At 39.2% G+C, this 24,152-nt stretch overlaps 1 protein-coding gene across 3 annotated transcripts in view; it reads right to left on the bottom strand.

Annotated features, from left to right (window-relative positions):
* Positions 1 to 20,214, bottom strand: part of LOC131274539 (zinc finger protein 709-like) — a 41,568-nt gene extending 21,354 nt beyond the window's left edge. The window contains exons 1-4 of one of the 3 annotated variants that reach the window (XM_058281122.2): positions 20,104 to 20,214; positions 13,719 to 13,892; positions 6,841 to 6,926; positions 4,628 to 4,754 (exon numbers count right to left, since the gene is read on the bottom strand). In XM_058281122.2, coding sequence (XP_058137105.1) covers positions 4,628 to 4,754; positions 6,841 to 6,873 — 160 coding nt within the window. In that variant the 5' untranslated portion in view covers positions 6,874 to 6,926; positions 13,719 to 13,892; positions 20,104 to 20,214. Of the gene's footprint in view, positions 1 to 3,744; positions 3,899 to 4,627; positions 4,755 to 6,421; positions 6,927 to 13,718; positions 13,893 to 20,103 lie in introns of those variants that run through there. The other 2 variants (XM_058281123.2, XM_071209698.1) reach the window with 2 other exon arrangements.
* Between the last annotated feature and the right edge of the window lie 3,938 nt (positions 20,215 to 24,152).

Raw genomic sequence — 24,152 nt, forward strand, 5'->3', positions numbered from 1 at the left:
GATATTGGCACAAGAGAGACACACAGACCAATGGAACCAAATTGAGAGTTCTGATATAGATCCTCATATATATAGCCATATAATATTTGATAAAGCCATCAAACACTCTCAACTGGGAGAGAATGACCTATTCAACAAATGGTACCTGGAGACCTGGATATCCATATGAAAAAGAATGAAAGAGGATTACGCTCTCACACCTTATACAAAAATCAACTCAAGATGGATCAAAAACCTAAATATAAGAGCCAAGACCATACAGACTTTGGAAAGCAGTGTAGGGAAGCATCTACAAAACCTTGTAATAGGAATTGGATTCATGAACTTCACACCAAAAGCACAAGCAGCAAAAGAACAAATAGATAAATGGGACTTCCTCAAAATTAAAACCTTCTACACCTCAAAGGAGGCTGTCAAGAAAGTGAAAAGAGAGCCTACACAATGGTAGAAAATATTTGGTAACCATATATCTGATAGGAGACTTATAACCTGCATATATAAAGAACTCCTATGTCTTGGAAATAAAAAGATAAACAACCCATTTAAAAAATGGGAAAAAGACTTAAACAGACACTTCCCCAAAGAAGAAATACAAATGACTAAAAAGCACAAGAAAAATGCTCCAAATCTCTAGCTATCAGGGAAATGCAAATCAAAACTACAACGAGATACAATCTTACTCGATAACTTTAGCAGATATGAAAAAAAGAAGACTACAAATTCAGGAGAGGATGTGGAGGAAGAGGAAAACTCATCCACTGCTGGTGGGAATGCAGAAGGATCCAACCATTCTGGAAGACAGGTTGGTGGTTTCTCAAAAAACTAACCATAGATTTGACAAATGACCCAGGTATTCCCCTGCTGGGTATATACTCAGCAGAACTGAAAACAAGGACACAAACCGATACATGTACACCAATGTTTATAGCAGCATTGTTCACTATTGCCAAACGTTGGAATCAACCCAAATGCCCATCAACCAATGAATGGATAAATAAAATGTGGTATATACATACAATGGAATACAATTCAGCTTTAAGAACAAATACAGTACAAACACATGGGATAACATGGATGAATCTTGAGAACCTTATGTTGAGTGAAGCAACCCAGGCACTGAAAGACAAATACTACATGACCTCAATGATACGAAATAAGTAAACGAACCTACTCAGAGAGCTAGAGACTGGATGATAGGCTTAGAGGAAATCAGACGGTAGAGGAAGGATGTAAGGTGACATCTACATGGGTGAAATCTATGATAAGCTGGAGGTAAGTATTGTACAAAGAAGGGATAAAATGGGGGCATAGGGTTACCTTTGGGTGGGGCTTTGTAGGCTTGAGCGGGGCTAGGGATGGGAGGGTGGGTAATACTGCCCAAGAAATTGGGGGGGGGTTGGGGCAACATATGAATATAGGAGATTGTCAGGTATTTGGTTGAGAGTATAATGCTGAGAAAACCTTTTCAAAAATATAATAAGGAAAGTTACCCGTTTAAGATGCTTAAAGCAGATAATCTGATGCAGGACAGGCTCCAAGGGATATGTGAATGCTCGTTTTGCCAGAGTGGGTTATATCATTGGATAGAGACCCGTATAATGAGACTGAAGGTATACCCACATCCTGGGGAGGACTATTGCCATCAAATAGAGGGAACTGTTTCTCTCAAGAGAAATGCTGGCTCCCAGGGCATTAGGGCAGTTGAGCATGTCAAGTCCTCAACACTGTTGCAAGTATCTCTGAACATGGCCCTTCAAGCAATGGAGATTGACTGTCACTGTGGGCCGTAAAGGGAGGGGGAAAGAAGTATTGAATAGATGGAACAAATGTAACTGTGTGGGCGATAGAAGTGTTCCACAAGAGTATGCAAGGATGGATAGAAGACATGTAAAATTACACCAGAAATATATAGATGCTGATAGGCTAAAATGTAAATCATAATGTAAAAGATAACTAAAAATTTAGAAAATTGTATAGTCTAAAATATAATCCACAATGTAAACACAAATGTTACCTTGTTTGAAAGCTATTGTCTCAATATCTGTACATCAGTTTCAGTAAATATAGTATGAATATGTAAAAAGATTATTGCTGTGGAAGGGAAAAGGTTTTATGTTGGATATGTGGGAGAACTGTAAATTCTATATATGAATTACTGTGATCTAAAACTCTTGTGAAGATAAGGTTAATAATTAGAAAAAAGAAAAGTTAGGATGTAGAATTTTTCCAAATTAATATGTATTCTGTATCTAACATTTAAACTCATTGCTATATTCCATTTTACTATTAAGGGAACCTGTCAATATATTGGGCTTCACTTTTCAGGAAGTTTTGGATCACGGCAAGATTCAACAATGGCAGCGGAGGAAGACTGGTGTGGGATGTTATTGACAGGGGACACATAGTTGGCATGGAGGTCTACAGGGCATATATCGAGGGTACATAAAAATGTTTGGATATTTTCATAGTGGATACAATTAAAAACAACAACTGAGGGAGTACTGAGTTCCTAGCCAGGGAAGCTCAACCACAGTCTCTAAAGGAACAGCAATAATCCCCCAACTGCAACAGCAAAAAAGAATGAAGGTCCAACAATGAGCCCCTGATACTAATGACTATACTTGTGAGCCTGTGCACTTGAAATAAGAACAAGGCCTAGAGCAGCAGTGTGCCTAAGAGTTACCTCCAGAGAGCCACTGTGTTGCTCAAATGTGGCCAGATTCAAAGCCAAACACAGCATGTAAATGTGTTGCCTTCCCCCAAGCATGGGACATGACTCCAGGGGATGAGCCTCCCTGGCGCCGAGGGATTACTATCATGTACCAGCTGATGATGTAACTAGAAAATGACCTTGAACAAAAGGTTCAACTGGGACCAGCAGAATATCTCAGTCTGTATATAATAACAAGTGTTAAAAATGCTTTTTGACCTGAATCAAGGGGGAAATAGAAAGGACACATGTGTTTATATGGCTATGAGTCTCCAATAAATACCCGGGAGGGAAATGGACTTTGCCCAGTGGTTAGGGCATCGGTCTACCACATGGGAGGCCCGCGGTTCAAACCCCAGGCCTCCCTGACCTGTGTGGAGCTGGCCCATGTGCAGTGCTGATGTGGGCAAGGAGTGCCCTGCCACGCAGGGGTGTCCCCTGCATAGGGGAGCCCCCACACACAAGGAGTGCACCCTGGAAGGAGAGCCACCCAGTGCAAAAGAAAGTGCAGCCCGCCCAGGAATGTCGCCACCCACACTTCCCGTGCCGCTGACAACAAGAGAAGCAGACAAAGAAACAAGATGCAGCAAACAGACACAGAGAACAACCAGGGGAGGGGGGAGAATTAAATAAATAAATAAATCTTTAAAAAAAAAAAAAAAAGAACCGGGAGGTTAATAGAGGGGTTGACCTTATGCACACCTCAGCAGAGTCCCAGAGACAGATAAAGGATATACAACCCCGGGTACTGGTTCTTCTGAGAGTACAGAGACCCACAGGTTCTATGGTCATGGCAGATGGAGTTCAGTGCCATAGCAGTTGGCCCTTCTTTGGAGTTGGTGTTTCTGTGTGATGGAGCTGTACTCAGATGTGATCTCTTTTCACAAACCTTTCCTTTTACTTTACCAGAACTGTAGTTGGTGCTGGGGCTTAATATATACCCAGGGGATCTGAATCTCTGGACTGACCATGTGATAGCCAGGCCCTGAGCCTCAAGAGACTTCAGCTCCTACACTCTGGTTTATTGGACTTACCCTACTCAGCTAACATGGAGTTGAAGAGGGTCAACCACCACACCACGGAGCCAAGAGTGCCTGAAACTGAAGGCAGGATTGCATCCAGTATCCAAGTGGAATCTGGGCCCCTCTTGATAGAGATGTGGAGTAGACACAACCATTCCAACATCCACTGGATGGGGGAATAGAGTATGGATTAGAGTGGACTTACTGATATTCTATTCATGAACTATTGTGATTAGGAATCAAAAAAAATGTGGCATTGGTGGGGAGAAAGTGGCCAAGGTGGCTGCTGGGGATAGGGAGTGGGAGGAAGAGATGAGCTGTGGGGGTGTTTTCAGGACCTGGAGTTGTCCTGGGTGGTGCTGCAGGGACAGTTACCAGACATTCTATGTCCTCCCATGGCCCACTGGGTGGAAAGTGGGAGAGTGTGGGCTACGATGTGGACAACTGACCATGAGGTGCAGCAGTGCTCAGAGATATATTCACCAAATACAATGAATGTCTCATGATGATAGAGGAGATTGTTGTTATGGGGGGAGGCGTGGGGTGAGGGGGATGGGGTATATGGGGACCTCATATTTTTTTAATGTAATATTAAAAAAATAAAGAAAGACAAAAAAATTGTGGTCAAGAAGATTAAATTCTATTGGGGTGAACTCGATGTAAATAAAAAATGAAGAAACAAATTTATTTAGGGATTGTTTGCACAATATAAATATATCACAATTATAAAATATAAAAGTATAATGTAAGAAAGATTATACAATTTGGAGAAGCTGATTTAGATACCTGACTTAAAAAATAGAAGATGATTTATGATCAATATATAGGTAGATCAGATAGATCTTATACAGAAAATAGATAAATATAGGTGGTAAATAAAGTTTGAGAGTCTCACCTACTGAGACCAGGTTACTGATATTCTCGAGCATCACTTCTCTGAACAGCTTTCTTTGGGTTGTGTCTAACAGGTTCCACTCTTCCTGGGTGAAGTCTACAGCCACATCCTTGAAGGTCACTAACGCCTAAAAAAATCACAGAAATTTGTGTTCACACAGGGCTATCCTTACCAATGTCTCGAGTGAGATGTACAAAATAATAGAACCAAGGAAGCAGAAACTGTATATAAAACTCGAAAGGTCTTGGGGTTCCAGTAACATATTATCAATGCTGAACTTCCATCTGCCTTTCAGATGTACTCACAGGCACATACACACTCTGAACCCACAATACCCCATTGGAAAAGAAAATCACATGACATTGGGTATGACATACATCTGGAAATATCCCACTAAATTTGTAATTATGCCTCTTACTGCTAATTATTGTTTTCCTTTGAGCATTAATAATAAGTTGATATTTGTTTTAGGAAATTTTAAGTAAATGTACAGATATAAGACAAGCAATATCCATTATATAGATATCATTTTGAAAAATGGGTAAGGTTAGGTTACTCCCCTATATAGATGAGCTCACTTTCCTCTCATTTGTAAAATAATTTAAGTATATGTTGTGCATTTTGGAAAATGTAAGTCCATGTATCAAGTGCTTTCTATCTAAATTCAATTCAGAGGTCTATTATTCATTGAAATGGCAGGGACCCTTGAAAACATAACCAGAATTCTGCAAAACTGAATAGGATTCAAATCAGTAGGTCCTGCTTTCCTCAGTGCTACATAGCTCAGGTATTCATTGTAATGCATAAATACAGATGGTTCAGTGTCACAAGCCAGGGACTCCTGAGAGAGTTGTACTGATACATGGCCTTAGACTGACCATTCCTGTGGTAGGAGACCTCCCAATCTCAACTTTTTCTGGAGTGTACAAAGATCAGTTTCATTGTCTCACTTTTGTCTTCATCTCATTTGTCTGTGAAACATTAAAACAATCCTGTTCATTGCCTCTGGCCTTTACTAATCTTTAAAAATTTTCGCTGAGACATAAATTTTATTCTACCCATTATAAGCTTCTGAAACCACAGACAAAATGAAGGAAAAAATAATTCCTATACATAGCATCCACTTATAAAATTTGAATAAATTTGATTTAGAAAATTGAAGTGGGGAAATTTGAGCAAGAGTGGTAAGGAGAATTGCAGTTGTTTAGAAATTATTTCAAGGAAAGTGTATGCGGCTCAAATACGTGGCTTCCTGCCTACCACATGGGAGGCCCTGTGTTTGGTTCCTGGTGTACCCCTAAAGAAAATGAGCAAGACAGCAAGCTGTCATTATGGGCTGGCAGAGTGTGCTGACACAACAAGATGATGTAATGAAGAGACAATGATGTGATGGCCTGGCATGGCAACCTGATGCAACAAGATGATGCAATGAAGAGACACAAATAGGAAACAAAGTGAGAGATTCAACCAGCAGGAGAAGGGGTGGCTCAAGTCATTGGTTGTCTCCCTCCAACATGGGAGGTCCTGGGTTCAGTTCCTGGTTTCTTTTAAATAGAAGATGAGCACACAATGAAAAGACACAGAGAGTAGACAGTGAGTGCAAACAATGAGGAGGAGTTAATGAATATATTTCTAAAATCTTTTTAAAAAGTATTTCAAAATGTAAAATATATTCCATCAAAACTTTAAGAAAATTAAAATTGGAGGAAACAAATACATTATTCCTAATTTCATTTAATGTACAAAACTTCTCATGCACTTCTGACAAATATATCTACCCCTACACCCCAGTACCTGTAATGTTGGGCTGACTGCATGCACAGCTGAAAACTCAGCATCCCTTCTGACTGTAAACATCTCTTCTTACTCACTTCTGTCACCACTATTCATCATATGGCCAGGCCAATCTCAGGCACTAATATGATCCGTGATTTCATTATTCAGTGAGGCCATGGGATGGGTGAGAGAAAGAAAACTTGTAAAATCTTCTCAGAGAATATACACAGGTTTAATGGTAGCTTTAGCCAACTCTTGTAATTACCTTGGAAAATTACTCATTGATCTGTACCTAACTTACCATAATGAATAAAGAGTCCTATGTAAACTTAAGCTAAGATCCTTGAATAACTCCTGAATACACTTGGAATAGTCACACCAATAGGAGAAATCTTCCCATCTGATGGCAACAGAGGTGTAAAGAATTACCTACTCACATGGGATTGCATTGCCAAAACCTTAGCTGGCATCTATCTTCCTCTGGATTTTCACTCACAACCAGATAAGCAGAAGGACAGCAAAGCTGAGAATGGAGAAAGAAATATTAAGATTCAAATCTTGACCACAATTTTCTAGGCCCCCCCATCTTGAATGCCAAAACTTTCACCTAAGAGTATCCCCTTCCCAGGCAAAACAGAAAACAAGGTATGCTCAAGAGAAATAAGGACTCTCCTTTCCCAGGGTCAGGATGTTGGAGATCTTATCTTCTCTGGCTAATAAAGATATGATGGTCTTCATATTATAGATAAGAAGATGAAAATCCATGAATTGCAATTATTAATTAGCCCATGATGTTCAGAGACTTTTTAAAAAATATGCCAGTTTTACTCCTTTTTTTATTGTAATAGCTTTCTTTAAAGATACTTAGATCACATAAAATGTTACAGTAAAAAATATAAGAGGTTCCCAAATACTCCCACTCCCCACCACCCCCACTCCTCTGACATCAACAAACTCTTTCATCAATGTGACACATCCATTGCATTTGATGAATATATTTTGGAACACTGCTACACAGCATGGGTTATAGTTTAAGTGTAGTTTACACTCTCTCCCAGTCCATTCAGTGAGTTATGGCAGGATATATAATGTCCTGCATCTGTCCTTGCAATATCATTCAGGACAACTCCAAGTCTGGAAAATGCCCCCTTATCACATCTCTTCTTCCCTCTCCCTGCTCTTGGCAACTCCCACAGTCACTGTCTCCCCATCAATGATACAGTTTCTTCCATTGCTAGAGTCACAATTCTATAGCAGAATACCAGTAAGTGCTCTTTAGTCCCTATTTTATTCATTCATTCTGAGGACCCTGGGATGGAGATGTCCACTCCACCTCCAAAACAAGAGGGTGCTTAGTTCCTACATGGATGTTGTATGGGGTTCCTTCTTGCAGTTGTAGACACTCTCAGTTCCCTGGTGTGCCGGTTGACAGTTCTCACCTCCCTGTTAGCTGACCTGGGTAAGTTCAATGAACCTGAGAGCAGATGTTACAACTCTGCTGAGGTGAAACTCAGCATGTAAATGCATTTCCTTCCCCCCAGCATGGGACATGACTCCCAGGGATGGGCCTCCCTGGTGCCAAGGGATTACTACCAAATACCAGCTGGTGATGCAACTGGAAAAAGACTGGATTAAAACAGGGAAATGGTAAAGACAAATGAGTTTATATGGTTAAGGGACTTTGGAATGAGTCAGAAGGTCATCAGAGGGATCACATTTATGCACATCTCAGCAGTATCTCAGAGAAAGCCAAAGTAGATACAACCCCAAATAGTGGTGCTCTTGAGAGCTACAGAGACACCTAGGTCCTACGGTCATGACAGATAGCATTCATTGTCTTGTCAGTGGGCTTTGCTTTGGAACTTGTGCTCCTGAATGTGATGGAGTTGGGCTCAGATGTGACTTCTCTACACATGCCTCTTCTGTCATTAATGAACCTGTGGTAGGTGCTGGGCTTGGTGTATGCTCAGGAAGACTTGAATCTTCCTGTCCATGTGCCAGCTCGGCCGTGAGCCTCAGCAGAGTTGTTAACACCTGCTCTCTGGTTCACTGGAGGCTTTTAATTCATTGCTGATTCCAAAACATAGGTATCCCTAACCAAAATCACACCTGTAATTGGGTCCTCACCATAAAAGGAAGCATACTGGAATCTCTGTTATAAATATTCCTGGTTTTTCACAATAGCACTGGCTCTCTGTTGGAGATTTGGACCCAAAGGTTATCGGGAATGAAAAAAAGAGAAAAAGAGAGTGAAAGAAAGAAAAAGAAAAAGGAAGAAAGAGAAAGCTGGGATCAGCGGGTCTGTGAGTAGAGACTCATCAGACAAATTTATTGTTTACAAGGGGCTCTCTATATACCCCAGTCTACGTGACAACAAGCAGGAACATGTAGCCTGTGTAACAACAAGCAGCAACATGTAGCCTATGTGACAACAAGCAGCAACATACATTAACTATCAGCATTACCCATAGTCTAAGGAATTTTAAAAAACTCTTATCTCAAGGAACAAAGTCTAAGTGTTCTATTCACTACAAAAGGTATGTGCTCATCTTTTCTTTCAGCCTTTAACAGCTTCATCCCATTTGCTGGGAACTCTTAATTACCGCATTCCTTAGGTTGCAAGCATAGCCATGGAGACAGCACGTCTCTCCTTGTGAGGCCACTGTGCCTCAGTTTCCAACAACTCTCTCACATGCATTTCTGATTTCTGGATTCCCCCTTCCTGCTCTAGGAACCTGACCTTCTGGATACATTTGTCCTAAAACATCTTTATTCTTCCATATGTACAATGCAGCCCACTCAACACTGAGTTCTCCATCCCACCCAAATATATTTGGAAATCAACTAAGAAGCTTAAGACTATATATTATTAAAAGAGAAAAGAAAAAAAGAATATATATATATTATTATGAGGTTGATCAGACCAAAGATTAGCTTAATCATTTGTACCTCAATTCCAGGAAGAAAATGATTATATTCAACATGTTTGGAGAATTATATATCTTTTAAAAATTTAATCTTCTCAGTAACCCAACTGATACAGTCTAATTTACTCATTTAACAAATGTCCTACATTAAGGCTCAGAGAGGAGAAGTAAAATGACAAATTTATATGGCCACTGAAAAACACAGATTGAGTTTGAATTTTTTCTTCCTGTATCCCAATTTGAAATATCTTAAGGGTTACATATCACACCTAGTTATTACATGGAAAGTCACCTCTCATTTCAATATTCAGATCCTCACCCTGTTGTCAAAAATTCCTCTTCACAGAGTTTGTTACTTACACCCATGAACAGCAAACCCGTTCAAGGAAATCTCCTTTTCACTGAACCTGTTGTCAGATTTTCTCTATGTTCTTGGCTAAGCTGTAAGAAATTAATTTCAAGAGCAAGCTGGGTTAGGCAGGCCAGTAACTTATTAGGGAATGATCAGAAGAGAAATGGGAGAAAATAACAGATCATGGGGCCCAAGTAAAGAGGAAGGGGCTGAAGAGTGATAAAAAGGTTTGACAGACTACAATTCCAGATTACAGATCATAAACCCCCAGGTTTACTTGTGTATTGATTGAGCTGAGGGGTGAAAAAGGCCAGAACAGGGGGCAGAAGGCAAGAACAGGGGTCAAAAGGCAAGAGAGGGTCAGCTGGCCTTTGCATTTCCTTTTAGAACCATTAATTATAACACCCTTTGCTAATGACAGGAGGTAGTCCCAGCTGTTTGCTGTTTGGATTAACTCCCCCACCAATCAATTCCCCAGGAGGGAGCTATGATAAGGCCCCTGGAAAACATCCAGGGCTTCTCCTAGCTTCCAGAGGAAATCTCATTCAGAATGGGATTCTTGCCAAGTTTCTCCAGCAGCCATCTTGGGAGTACCAATTTCCACATGTGCAAGGTTGGTGGTTTTTCTGCCAGGTTCCAGATCCAGCCATTGATTCCCTAACTTGCCTGCTTCAAATCTACTTCCCAAACATTACCTCACAATTATGTAGTATTTACTGCCAAATGTATTCCAAGCATGTACATTTCAGCATGTTTCATGGGCATATTTTTTTTAATTTTTTAATTTTTAATTTTTAAAAAGAAACTTAGATCATATAAATGTTACATAAAAAATGTACGAGAGGGAAGCAGATTTGGCTCAACTGATACAGCATCCACGTACCACATGGGAGGTCCAGGGTTCAAACCCAGGGTCTCCTGACCCATGTGGTTAGCTGGCCCACTCACAGCACTGCTATGTGCAAGGAGTGCCATGCCATGTAGGGGCGTCCCCTGTGAAGGCGAGCCCCATGCTCAAGGAGTGCACCCTGTAAGGAGAGCCATGCCATGTGAAAAAAAGTGCAGCCTGCTCAGGAGTGGCACCGCACACACAGGGAGCTGACACAGCAAGATGGTGCAACAGAAAGAGACACAGATTCCCAGTGCTGCTGACAAGAATACAAGCACACACAGAAGAACACACAGTGAATGGACACAGAAAGTAGACAACTGGGGGTGAGGGAATGGGAGAGAAATAAAATAAAAAATAAATCTTTTTAAAAACTGCAGAAGATTTGCATATGCTCCACTCCCTCCCCTCCCACACTTTCCCACATTAACAGCATCCTTCATTACTGTGGGATATTAGTTGCAATTGATGAACATATATTGCAGCATTGCCACTAAGTGTGGATTATAGTTTACATTATAGTTTAACCTCTTTCCCACACATTTTTGTAAGTTATCACAAGATATGTAATGGCCTGTATCATCATTTAGCACAATTCCAAAGACCCCAAAATGCCAAAATATTGCACTTATTTTTTTAAAGATATTTAGATTACATAAATGTTACATAAAAAATATAGGTGATTCCCATATGCCCTAATCCCCACACATCTCACATTTTTCCACTTTAACAAAATCCTTCATTAATGTGGTACATTCATTGCAATTGAGGAACACATTTTGTAGCATTGCCAATAAGCATGGATTAAAGTTGACATTGTAGTTTATTTACACTCTCTCCCAACAATTCTGTAGGTTATGGCAAGATAAGTAATAGCTTGTTCTGTCATTACAATGTCATTCAGGACAATTCCCAATTCTCAAAAATGCCCCTATATTACACCTGTTTTCCCTCTCCCATCCCCCAGAATCTCCAGTGGCCACTGTCTCCACATCAATGATATAATTTCTTCCACTGCTAGGATCACAATAGGTCTATAGTAGAATACCAGTAAGTCTATTTTTGTTCATAGTTCATTCCCCAATCCTGAGGATTCTGAGATGGTGATGTCCATTCCACTTCAAATTAAAAGAGGGCTGTGATCCAGTAGGGCTGATGAGTGGAAATTTCTTGCTTGCAGTTGTAGCCTTTCTTGGTTCTTTGGTATGGAAATTGTCCATTCTCACCTTGTTAGCTGCCCTGGGTGTGACCAATGAACTGGAGGGTAAATGTTGCAACTCCATTGAGATTCAGGGCCCACATGGAACAGGACAGACCAAAGATTTAAGTCTCTTGGGTGTACACCTACCAACTCTAATACTAATTATATGTTCAAATAGAAGGACAGAAGAGCCATGTGTAGGGAAAATACAACTGAGTCCAACTCTATCACCTTGGGGAGTATAAGTTCCAAAATAGGGCACATTGGCAAGGCACCAAACTCCTGACCTATCTGACCTGACCATAGTGTCTGGATGTCTTCATCGACCTCAGGAGCCCTGCTATTTGGAAAAGTATCTACTTTGGCAGTTAACGAGATCGTGCTGAGACATGCATAATCATAACCTCTGGAATAACCTCCCAACCCACTTTGAAGTCTCTTGGCCATATAAACTCATTTGTCTTTTACATTTTCCCCATTTTGGTCAAGGTCTTTTTCCAAGAACATTTCTGATGTCACTGTATTTGCCTGATGCGTCAATAGATAACTTATTATTTCCATATCTGCCCACATAGGAGGTGACTTTAATTTTCATGTTTATTACTGCATGTGACACAGCACATTACTAACATGTCCAACTGAATTGCAGGCTTTCCTATTTCTTTTTGAAGTCATTACCGGCAACTGCTCTCTCTTATCACACTCAATCACCTCATCATTTAACCTTATTGTTTCTCTTTTTTTATGAACCCAAATGCCCCTTGTGCCTATTTCATCTCTTGTGCCTGATCTCCTTTTCCTTCTTTCAAAATCAACCTACATGAGCACTTTTATGCTTTACTCACAAACCTTAAAGGATGAGTTAGTAACATGACAGGCTTCCTCTTAAGTAAATCATGCTACCATCTCCAATAAGCTCTCCATGAATAAATTCAATATGTGTGCTTCAGTCTATAACTTGGAAGTAAAGAACTGGACCTTTTGGGAACTTTCTTTTTCCTAGACTTTTCTGACATCTCAGTCCCCTGAGTGTATTCCTTCTTCTTGTGTTCTGCATGGCCGGACTCAAACAGTATTATTAGAACATCTCAAGGCTGGATTTTAATGTAGCCCCCTTTCTCTCCCACTTCTGTACACTATCATGACAATCACATATCTATTCAATTACTTCAGTTTACTCCAATTTGGCTCAAAACTGAGAGTGTACATCTCTATTTACATAGGCAAAGGCAAAAAGTCCAACAAAACTCAAGACAATACTACTACCATGAGCCAAGAAATTTAAAATAAATTATCTTTTTCTAGAGTTAACTCTCTGATTAACCTAAATGTCAATCAAGATGAATATAATCAAGATATGCCACTTTAACAAAATATTTCCTTCAAATTAAGTAATTTTCAGTTAGGACTTCTCCAGGCATCCAAGGATTGAATAAGAATTCATTTCTCAGAAACACTCAAACACATTCATATTAGCTATTATTTCAGCACTGAACACTATAACCATCCTTCATTTCTGTGGAAATCCCCTCAAAAAATTTCCCACTTCATCCTCATGTTCTTTCAGTCTTTCTTTTGTCATTTCTGCAGAGATCTCTTCACTGAACCCCAACCAAAAGTATCCTTTGCCCTTCCTATAGCCTATATTAAAATTCTACTGTTCCTTCAGATCACTCATATCATTTTTTGTTATACAATTATTCATTTGTTTGTTCCTATTTTGACCTCTCCCCTGGTCTAAATGCACAAAACCCTTCCTTGAGTGGTAATATATTAAATGGGTTTCCCTGTGGCAATGAGCAAATAATTATAAATCCAGAAATATTATATATCCACAATAATTTTACCTGACCTCAGATAGCCTTTAGACAACTACCTGTAGTCAAATTAAATAACACATTCTGATTAAAAAGTAAATCATTTACAAAATATAAGGACTCTCCCACCTGGTTAAAATTCTCTCCCTTATTCATGAGAATTCAAATAGACTGAGAATGCAGGGAGCCCAAGTATTAATGAGTCTCCTTTCATTCCAAGTGGAGTTCAGAGCTTCTTTGTCTCTAGAAAAACACCATTTTGATGACAAACTCTCTTTCAATGTAGTTGTAACAGCATCAGTCCTATAATTCAAAAGACACAATTAGATTAACACAGATGTTTGTTAAGATAAATCTACTCGACATACCTTGTGTCATTCACTTCCTTCTAAAACTCTCAAAAACAACCTTTCTCATACCAGTATCCCTTCCCTGCCATTGTTGAAACTCTCTGTGATCCAAAACTTCTTCAAAAGTGAAGCCCAATATATTGACAGGGGACACATGCTTGGCAGGGAGTTCTACATGGTATATATCCAGGGTATATAAAATTGTTTGGATATTTTCATAATGGTTATAGTTAATAAGAACAACTGAGGGAGTGCTGAGTTCATAGCCAGGGGAGCTCTATAACAGTCTCTAAAGGAACAGCAACAATCCCCCAAGTGCAATGGCAAAGACCACAAAAGAAGGAATGTCCAACAATGAGCCCTTGATACTAAAGACTATTCTTGTGAGCCTGTGCACCTGAAATAAGAAAAAGGCCTAAAGCTGCAGGGTGCCTAAGAGTTACCTCCTGAGAGCCTCCGTGTTGCTCACATGTGGCCAGTCTCGAAACCAAACTCAGCATGTAAAAGTGTTCCTTCCACCCAGTGTGGGACATGACTCCAGGAGATAAGCCTCCCTGGCACCAAGGGATTACTACCAAGTACCAGCTGATGATGTAATTAGAAAATGACCTTGAATAAAAGGGTCAACTCGGACCAGCAGAATATCTCAGTCTATATATAATACCGGGAGTTAAAAATGCTTTTTCACCTGAATAAAAGGGGGAAATGGAAAGGATAAATGACTTTATATGGCTATGAGTCTCCAAAAAGAGCTGGGAGGTTATCAGAGGGGTTGCCCTTATGCACACCTCAGCAGAGTCCCAGAGACAGATAAAGTAGATACAACCTCAGGTATTGGTTCTTCTGAGGGCTACAGAGACCCACAGGTTCTATGGTCATGGCAGATGGAGCTCAGTGCCATATCAGTAAGCCTTACTTTGGAGTTTGTGTTTCTGTGTGATGAAGCTGGACTCGGATGTGATCTTTGTCCACAAGTGTCTCCTGTTACTTTTACCGGAACTGTAGTTGGTGCTGGGGTTTAATGTATACCCAGGGGACCTGAATCTCTGGACTGACCATGTCATAGCCAGGCCCTGAGCCTCAAAAGACTTGCAACTCCTGCACTCTGGTTTATTGGACTTACTCCACTCAGTTGATATGCAGTTGAAGAAGTCTAACCACCACACAAGGGAGCCAAGAGTGCTTACAACTGAAAGCAGAAGAATTGCATCCAGCATCCATGTGGAATCTCAGCCCCTTCTTGACATAAATGTGGACTGGATACAACCATTCTAAGGTCCACAGGATGGAGGAATAGAGTATAGATTAGATTGGAGTTACTGATATTCTATTCATGAACTATTGTGATTAGCAATTGAAGAAAATGTGGCATTGGTGTGGAGAAAGTGGCCATGGTGGCTGCTGGGGGTAGGGAGTGGGAGGAAGAGATGTGATGTGGGGGTATTTTGGGGAACTGGAGTAGTCCTGGGTGGTGCTGCAGGGACAGTTACCGGACATAGTATGTCCTCACATGGCCCACTGGGTGGATTGTGGGAGAGTGTGGGCTATGATGTTGACCATTGACCATGAGGTGCAGCAGTGCTCAGAGATGTATTCACCAAATGCAATGAATGTCTCATGATCATGGAGGAGGATGTTGTTATGGGGTGAAGAGTGGCATGAGAGGGTTGGGGGGTATATGGAGACCTCATACTTTTTGAATGTAACATTAAAAAAATAAAGATAAAAAAAAACCTTTCTGCTTTTTCAAAGATATGTCACACTTGTATGGATTTTGCTTGTCCTGGGCAACTATTCTAAAGCACCTATAGCAAAAAGTTTCTTACTAATCTGTATATCCAAGAGGAATTGAAATCTACCAATATTTTGAGTCACCCATGTGACTATATAAGTAGAAATATTTGTGGTAGAGAAACAAGGAAAATTTTTATTGTTCTAGAGTGTGTATACTTTACTATCATCCACATACTGACTCAATAAGACAGCCATCTACAATTTTTTTTCACCAAAAAGGATGAACTCTGTACTCTTACCCAACCCTGCTTCCATCAGAAGGAAATTCAGTTACCAGTTATAACAGGGGTTCTTAACCATTTTTGTTCCAAGGATCCCTTTGCCAGTCAGGTGTAGTAGCACATAATTTATGATACTCAACATCGCCATGTCTTTAAATTAAAACTTTCAATTCAAACTCAAAGACCCCCTGAAAACCTGTCCTTGAAATCTCCACAGACCCTGGTTTAGAGCCCCTGATCTACAGTGATTTTCAGCATGCTCTGGAAGCAAAGAGGGTTCCTCATATCTGGCATGCTAGTTGAAAATTGTTGACAAGTGAATTATCTCCTTTCTGCCATTTTATTCCCATCTACTGCTGCTATCATTAAGATAAAGGCTTACACAAAAAGGACTAAGCATGAATATTTTAAAAATGCACTTGCATATTTTCATGCAAAAACAGACACTAATAAAACAGGTATAATTGTAAACTTAAATTAATGCTGTCTAAATTAATTGAAGAACCTAGCCTTTACAGGCCCAAAATTTTACCTTAGGCCTTCTGTTTATTCATAGCATTTATTTTAGGAAATTCAAATTCTCCCCACATGAAATTTTTCCTGGCAGACCTGTCTCTGGGAATAAATTGAGAACTCTGTCACACAATGACATGACCCAATTTGCAAATTCTTAATGCATTATGCCAAAGATTACCTTCAACAAGTAAAGGACACTTTTCCTGTCTCACATGACAGACACTCCATTAATCATAATATGACACCAGGATAATGGACCTACTGGAAACCATACATACAAATACAGATCCTGACTAAAAGGAACCCTGCCAAGTACTCCTAACTTCTGGTAATGCAAATTAATTACAGGGTATTGAGCCATCGGTCCACATTACTCAACAAAAAAATGTTCTATCAGACTCCTGGACTAATTATACAGAGTTAAAAATCCAACTAGCCAGGAAGGGAAGTAGGCAATGTCACAAAGTAGACTACTATTCCCAAGGTGACAGATAAAATCCTAGCATAGATGCTACCTTACTAATATTCATAATGCATAAAATCTTTATATTTCATTATGCTTTGCCCTTGTACTGGCTTAGAAAGACAATATCATTGTCTGTTTCTACAAGGACTTTTCAAAGATATGTAACCTTATAGACTGTTTGAATTGTCACCATGAACCCTGATATATGCACATTGCAAGGGACCCCACAGTTCTACCCATAACAAATTTCTTTATCCCAAATGGTTCTCTCTCTTCAGATCAAACGGCACCATCTGTTTCATATCAGATATGAATACTAGACCCAAGTCTTCTTTATTCTGCTTTAAAATTTCTTGGACCTGGAAGCTTGTAACCAAGAATTAAGAATTAGCTTAAGTTTATGATTACTGACTCATTATACAGATTTTTTTTTTCTCTCTTATTTTTTCACTATATTATAGAATAGTCTAAAGCTAATACCTGAAATTACCAAAACTGGCTAGGTCAACCTCACCTTTCTTTATGGTGATTTCAAATTAAGCACACCCTTGTGTACACATACTATTGTGATGGTTATTACAGTCTGATCTTTTGTTTATGGTTATTTGAAAACTAGGCTTGTATATTTTTACTATTGTGATTATAACCACTCCACCCTCCCCTGTTTGAAACCATAAAAACCCCAAACTCCTCAAAATCAAGGAGGCACATTTTTGGGTCCTTGCTAGAACAATGATCTCTTTGCTTGCCTAGCAAATAAACTTTCTCACCTGGAAACCCAGTGTCTCAGGAATTGGTCTTTAAATTGTATTGGAAGGAAAGAACCTGTTTTTGCTCAGTGTAAACCACACAATAGACACAACTGATTGAGAGAATTATAACAATATCATAGAAGAGTTTGGAAAACTTGCCATAATAGTCTACATACCTCCACAAACTACAAGTTACATTAACAATGCATGTCTACTTTCAGGTTTAGGTTACTGGATCTACAAAATATTCACAATACAAATAAATTTTGGTAAGCTTTTCATTTATAGTCTCAATAAGACAGACCCTTGGATACTAAGGACAAATTATAGTATTCCTACTAATAAATCTATAAACAACATCACATTGACTGTATTTATATTGTTCTGTCATGCAATAATTTTTTAAAAATTGTTCTAAGATTTATTTTATCTATTTATTTCTCCCCCATTGCCTTGCACTTACTGTCTGCTCTCCATGTGTTCTTCTATGTCTGCTTGTCTTCTCTTTAGGTGGCACTGGGAATTGATCCTGGAACCTTCCAGAGTAGGAGAGATGAGCTCAAACTCTTGTGCAACCTCAGCTCCCTGGTCTGCTGCATCTCTTATTGTCTCTCCTCTGTGCCTCTTTCTGTTGCATCACCTTGCTGTGCCAGCTCTCTGCATGGGCCAGTTCTCAGCACTCCACTCAGGCAAGCTCACCATTATGGCCAGCTTGCCTTTCAACAGGCAGCCTTGAGAATCAAACCCTGGACCTCCTATATGGTAGGTGGGAGCACAATCACTTGAGCCATATCCATTTTCCCAGGCAATATTTTTGTTTTGGAAATGTTATCAGATACTTGAAACTGGGTTGTAAATTACCATTACAGTTGATAAAATGCCTGGGCAATGTGCATTTGGTCACCTCACAATCCTTTAGGAATTTATAATAAATCTGAAACTTCTCACTGGATTACTCCCCTCACACTACAGTCTCAGGGGAAAGAGAATTTACCCAGGGAGGTAATGATTCTGGGTTTGGGTCTTTGGGCAGATTGCTGCTACCTTGGCTTGGGGCTAACACAAATGAAAACAGGATTAGAATCACAATAGGAGACATTACTGAATCTACTGCTAAAACTATAGCTGCACAAGAACTCATTAGATTTATTAGCTTAACTTGTTACTTATTAGCTGAACAAGGAGGCATTTTTGTCATTGCCAACACCACCTGTTGTATTTGGGTACACACTTCTGTGGAAGTTAAGGTAAAATTAAATGAAATAATTAAATGCACTACATGACTTAAACAGGTAAGGCCCTTCTTCTGATCACTTTGATTTCATTTGGGTCAAAACATGGGAACTGGGTTTAGACATATACTATGAGGTGGGCATTTGGACCTTTTATCACTCATAATATTCATTATAATCTCCTGGTGGACTGTCTGTCCCAAAGATTTGAATGTGTGTCACCAACCACTTGTGACCCAGCAAATTATTTCTTTATGTCTGGGATGACCTAAAAATTATGATCATGTTAAAACTGACATCATGATCATCTATGAGGCCAACATGAAAACAACTAGCAAATATTACCCCGAGGCCTTAGGCAGTAAATGAAAATGGGTTCAACACCTTCAGTTTTTATCACAACTCTCAATGGCTGACAGCCAGATCAAACTGGGGTACGTTAAATAAATTAAGCTGACCTTGGATGGAGACCTTTAAGCTAAGCCCTACATCAGCAAACTAAAGCTTAACTTAATTCCCATCTCTTATAAGCCCTCCTTTCCCCAGTACAAGAAACATAACAGCCTGCCATAATTTGCCAGTTTCTCCCCTCTTCCTTCTTCAGGAATCTCGATCTGTTCTCTTTGTTTCTGTATAGAATTTTGTCCCCTGCTCCTAAGATTTGTTGACTCTTCCTCACTCAGTGCCCCACTTTCCTTACACTTTTCATTTCTGGAACTCTCCAGTCCAGCAGGAGTCCAGTTTAATCCTCCCTCTCCGTTTTCCTCTGTGAGGCTTTTCTGCCTAAAGTTTCTTCCCTGCTAGGTTAACCTGCCTCGGAGAGTCATTGCAGAAAGGCGGGACCCTCGGAAAGGTCCAGTCTGCATTTAGGGAATTCAACCGGCAGAAACTGGATGTGGTGACTGCGCCGCTCAGCCACAGCCAATCTGCTGAGATTTTATTCCCTACCCCCGCCCAAATGGGGGCCCTTTTGCTTCCAGCACCCCGCGGCAAATGGTTTTCAGCACTGGGTCTCTGTGCCTGGATACGCACGGGGCCCCAACTCACTGCTGTTAGTTCCTTGAAAACCTCTTTCCCGGGTGAGAGGGGTCCAGGCTGCTTGCTGCAGAGCCCAGAAGCTTCGCAGGGCCCCGCTGAGAGGGAAGCGAAGAGCACCAGGAGGTCCCGGGTAGAAGTTTCCTACCTGACACTTTCCTCTTTCTTCAATTCGCGTTTGTGCAGCCCCTCTCCAGCCTCTACCAACCTCCAGAGTCTCTGCGGAGGTGTTTCCCGGGTATCGCTTCCGTCGCTGGTTGATGACGTCACCCCGCCACCACTGTTTTTTTGGGGGGGGGAGGTGACAGAGATTGAATTCAGGACCTCTTACGTGGGAAGCAAGAATGTCCCATGATGATGGGAGGAGGTTGTTGTTATGGGCGGAGTAGGGTAAGGAGGTGGGGAGTATATGGAGACCTCATATTTTTTTAATGTAACATTAAAAAAAAATGAAGACAAAAAAAAAAACAACCCACCCATTGAGCTATGTCCACTCTCCAATGAGAGTTCGTTTATTTCACTTTTTTATTTTGTTTTTAGAAGGACCAGGGATTGAATCCAGGGCCTCCTACATGGGAAGCAGGAAATTAACCACTTGAGCTACATCTACTCCCTCAATGATTGTTTTCTAACTTTATCTCTACTTCAAAAAATAAAATAATATACAAAAGGTGGCTTGACAAATTATGAAAGCATTAATCTAAAAATTTCTATCCGGTCACATTTATCATATTTAATCCTAAAAGCAAACTCAATTATTTCTCCAGTGTTCAGAAAGATACATAAATGAGCAGAGATTGGTTAAACGACATGACCTACATCTCCTTTTAATGAAGGAAATGAAGAAAAAAATGTTTAATCATATTCACCTCTCATAAAACTAAGCTCATTTTTCTTACCTTTAGCATTGATATAGTACCTACTTTGCCTTTCCTACAAAAATATTACAATATTGTTAGTAATTACAGTCTATATTAGTTGTATTTTTCTTATTTATCAACAAATTCTTAATATCTTGTAGTCAAGGAACATTCTTGCATTTGTATTATTAAACAGAATCCTCATCTGCCACCAAAATCACTATGTAGACTATCCTATAGCTGTCTTTCAATTAATATTAACCTCCCTAGACTACATCTTTCAACTACAATCACAAGTTATAAATAAGCAGTATATGCAATAGCCATTATAATGTGCTACTTTCAACTCTCTCCACTGCAACATATTTACAACTGACTTTATTAAACATTTTACATACATTCCATATACCTCCCCCTTCTTAGCCAGCATTTTATCTCCTATTAACCTGTACTCTATAGTGTAATTACATAAGCTTACTAATAGTATTGATTCCATATCAGTGAGAACATACAATATTCATCCTCTTATTTCTGCCTTCTTTCACTCAACATAGTATCCTCAAGGTTAATCCTTGTTGTCACATGCATCCTGATTTCATTTCTTCTTACATGTGAAGAGGATTATCTTGCAAGTTCATGCCACATTTTGTTTATCCATTCATAGTTTGATGGGCATTTAAGCTGTTTCCATCTTTCAGCAATTGTGAGTAATGCAACTATGAACATGGATGTGCAAATATCTGTTAGCCTTCTTTCTTTCAGTCCTTCTGTATATATTCCTAGTTGTAGGATTGCTGGATCATAGAGTAGTTCTATATTTAGCTTCCTGAGGGACCACCAAATCATCGTCCACAGAGGCAACACCGTTTACATTCCCATCAACAGTGAAGGATAGTTCATATTTCTCCACATCCTCTCAAACACATGTAATTCTCTATCTTTTTAATAATGGCCATTCTGTATGGCTTGAAACATTATCACACTGCAGTTTTGATCATTTTCCTAATAGCTAGTGATGCTGAACATCTTTTCATGTGCTCTTTTGGCCATTTGTATTTTCTCTTTGGAAAAAATGTCTATTCAATTCTTTTGCCCATTTTTAAATTTGGTTGTTTTTTGGTCATGGACTTCTGTGATCTATTTATAAAACATGGAAATGAAAACCTTGTTGGTTTTTCTCCCATTGAATATGCTGCCTTTTAATCTTCTTGAAAAATTGTTTGTAAAACAAAAATGTTTAATTTTGAGGAAGTCATAAGTCCTTTTAATCTATTTTTTATTTCATTGCTTGTGTTTTGGGTGTAAGGGCCAAGAAACCACCACTTAACACAAGATCTATAAGTTGTTTCCCTACATTTCTTCTAGGAGTTTTGTGGTTCTAGTTTTGCATTTAGGTCCTTGACCTATTTTGAGTTAATTTTTGTATTAGGTGTGAGATAGGGATCCTTTCCTTTCTTTGAGATATGAGTATCCATTTCCCCAGCTCCATTTGTTGAACAGGCTGTTCTGATTCAGCTGGGTTTGTTTCACAGCCTTGTCAAAAATCACTTGACCACAGATATGAGGGTCTATTTTGGAACTCTTGATTTGATCCCATCAATCTATCTTTATACTAGTACAGGCTGTTTTTTACCACTTTAGGTAAACAATATGCTTTAGAGTCAGAAAGTGAGAGTCCTGCAACTTCATTCTTCTAGTTTAAGATAGTTTTGGCTATTCATGGTCCCATATCCTTCCAGATAAATTTGATAATCGGCTTTTCCAATTTTACGAAAAAGCCTTTTGAACTTGTATCAGCATTACATTAAATCTATAGTTCAGTTGGTGTAAAATTGAACTCTTAGTGATATGTAGTCTTCCAACACATGAACATGAAATGTTCTTCAATTTATTAAAGACTTCCTTGGTTTCTTTTGAAAATGTTTTGTAGTTCTTTGAATACAGGCCCTTTATATCTTTGGTTGGTTATTCCTTGAACATTTGATTCTTTTAGTCACTCTCATAAATGGAATTTTTTCCTACCTTCCTCCTCAGTTTGCTCTTTAGCAGTGTGTAGAGACTGTATTGACTTTTTGCATATTAATATTTATTCTGCAACTTTGCTGAAACTATCTATTAGTCCTAGTAATTTTGTGACTGATTTTTCAGGATATTCTAATATAGGACCATATTATTGGGGAATAGTGAACATTTTACTTCTTCCTTTCCTGTTTGGGTGACTTTTGTGTGTTTTCTTGCATAATTGCTCTAGTTAGAACATCTAGCACAATACTGAGTAACAGGAGGAATAGTGGACATCCTTGTTTTTTTCCCAATGAGATTGGGAAAAAATTGATCTTTCACCATTCACTTCCATGTTTGTCTTGGGTTTTCTCGCATATGGCCTTTATCCTATTGATAAAGATTCCTTCTACTGCTGTGTTTCAGAGAGTATTTATCAAGAAGTGCTATGTGTTGTGAAAAGTCTTTTCAACTCAATTATGATAATCAAGTGGTTTTTATCTTCAATTTATTAATGAGGTGTATGTAATACACTGATTTTCTTACACTGAACCATCCTTGCATACCTGCTATAAAACCCATATGATCAGGGAGTGGATGTTGGTCAAATGGTTGAGCCTCTGCTTCCCACATGTTTAGTTCCCAGTACCTCCTAAATTTAATACAAACAAGGAAACAAATGAAAAAAACTAACCAATGAAACTCAGTGCTTAAGTGCTGGTTTTCCACATACAGGGTCCTACATTCAATCACTGGCTCCAGTACCTCACACACACACTAAAAACAACATATGATCATGATGCATGATTTTAATGTGCTTTTTAACTTGGTAAGGAAGTATTTTTTTTTTTTGAAGATTTTTGCATCTATATTCATGAGAGATATTTGCCTGTAATTTTTTTTCATAATATCTCTATCTGGCTTTAGTATTGAGGTGATAGCTTCAGTGACAGAGTTTGGTAGTGTTCTTTCGTGTTCAACTTTTGGAAGAGGTTGAGAAAGATCAGTATTAAATCATCTTTGAATGATTAGCAGAATTCACTGTGAAGCCAACTTGTCTTGGGCCTTTCATTTTTGGAGGGTTTCTGATGACTGTTACATTTGTTTTACTTGCGATTGGCTTGTTGAGGTCTTTGATTTCTTCTAGGGTCAGTGTGGGTTGTTCATGGATTTCTAGGAATCCATCCATTTCATGAACATTTCTTTGCATACAGCTAATATTATCTTTTTTTGATATTTTAATTTCTGCTCAAGAAGCATTAATGCCACCATCTCATCTCTAATTTTATTTATTTACTTCATCTCTCTTTTTCCCTTTGTTTAAACTAGCTAATCT

The sequence above is a fragment of the Dasypus novemcinctus genome, chromosome 19, assembly GCF_030445035.2.
Source record: "Dasypus novemcinctus isolate mDasNov1 chromosome 19, mDasNov1.1.hap2, whole genome shotgun sequence".
In the NCBI taxonomy this organism is placed as follows: domain Eukaryota; kingdom Metazoa; phylum Chordata; class Mammalia; order Cingulata; family Dasypodidae; genus Dasypus; species Dasypus novemcinctus.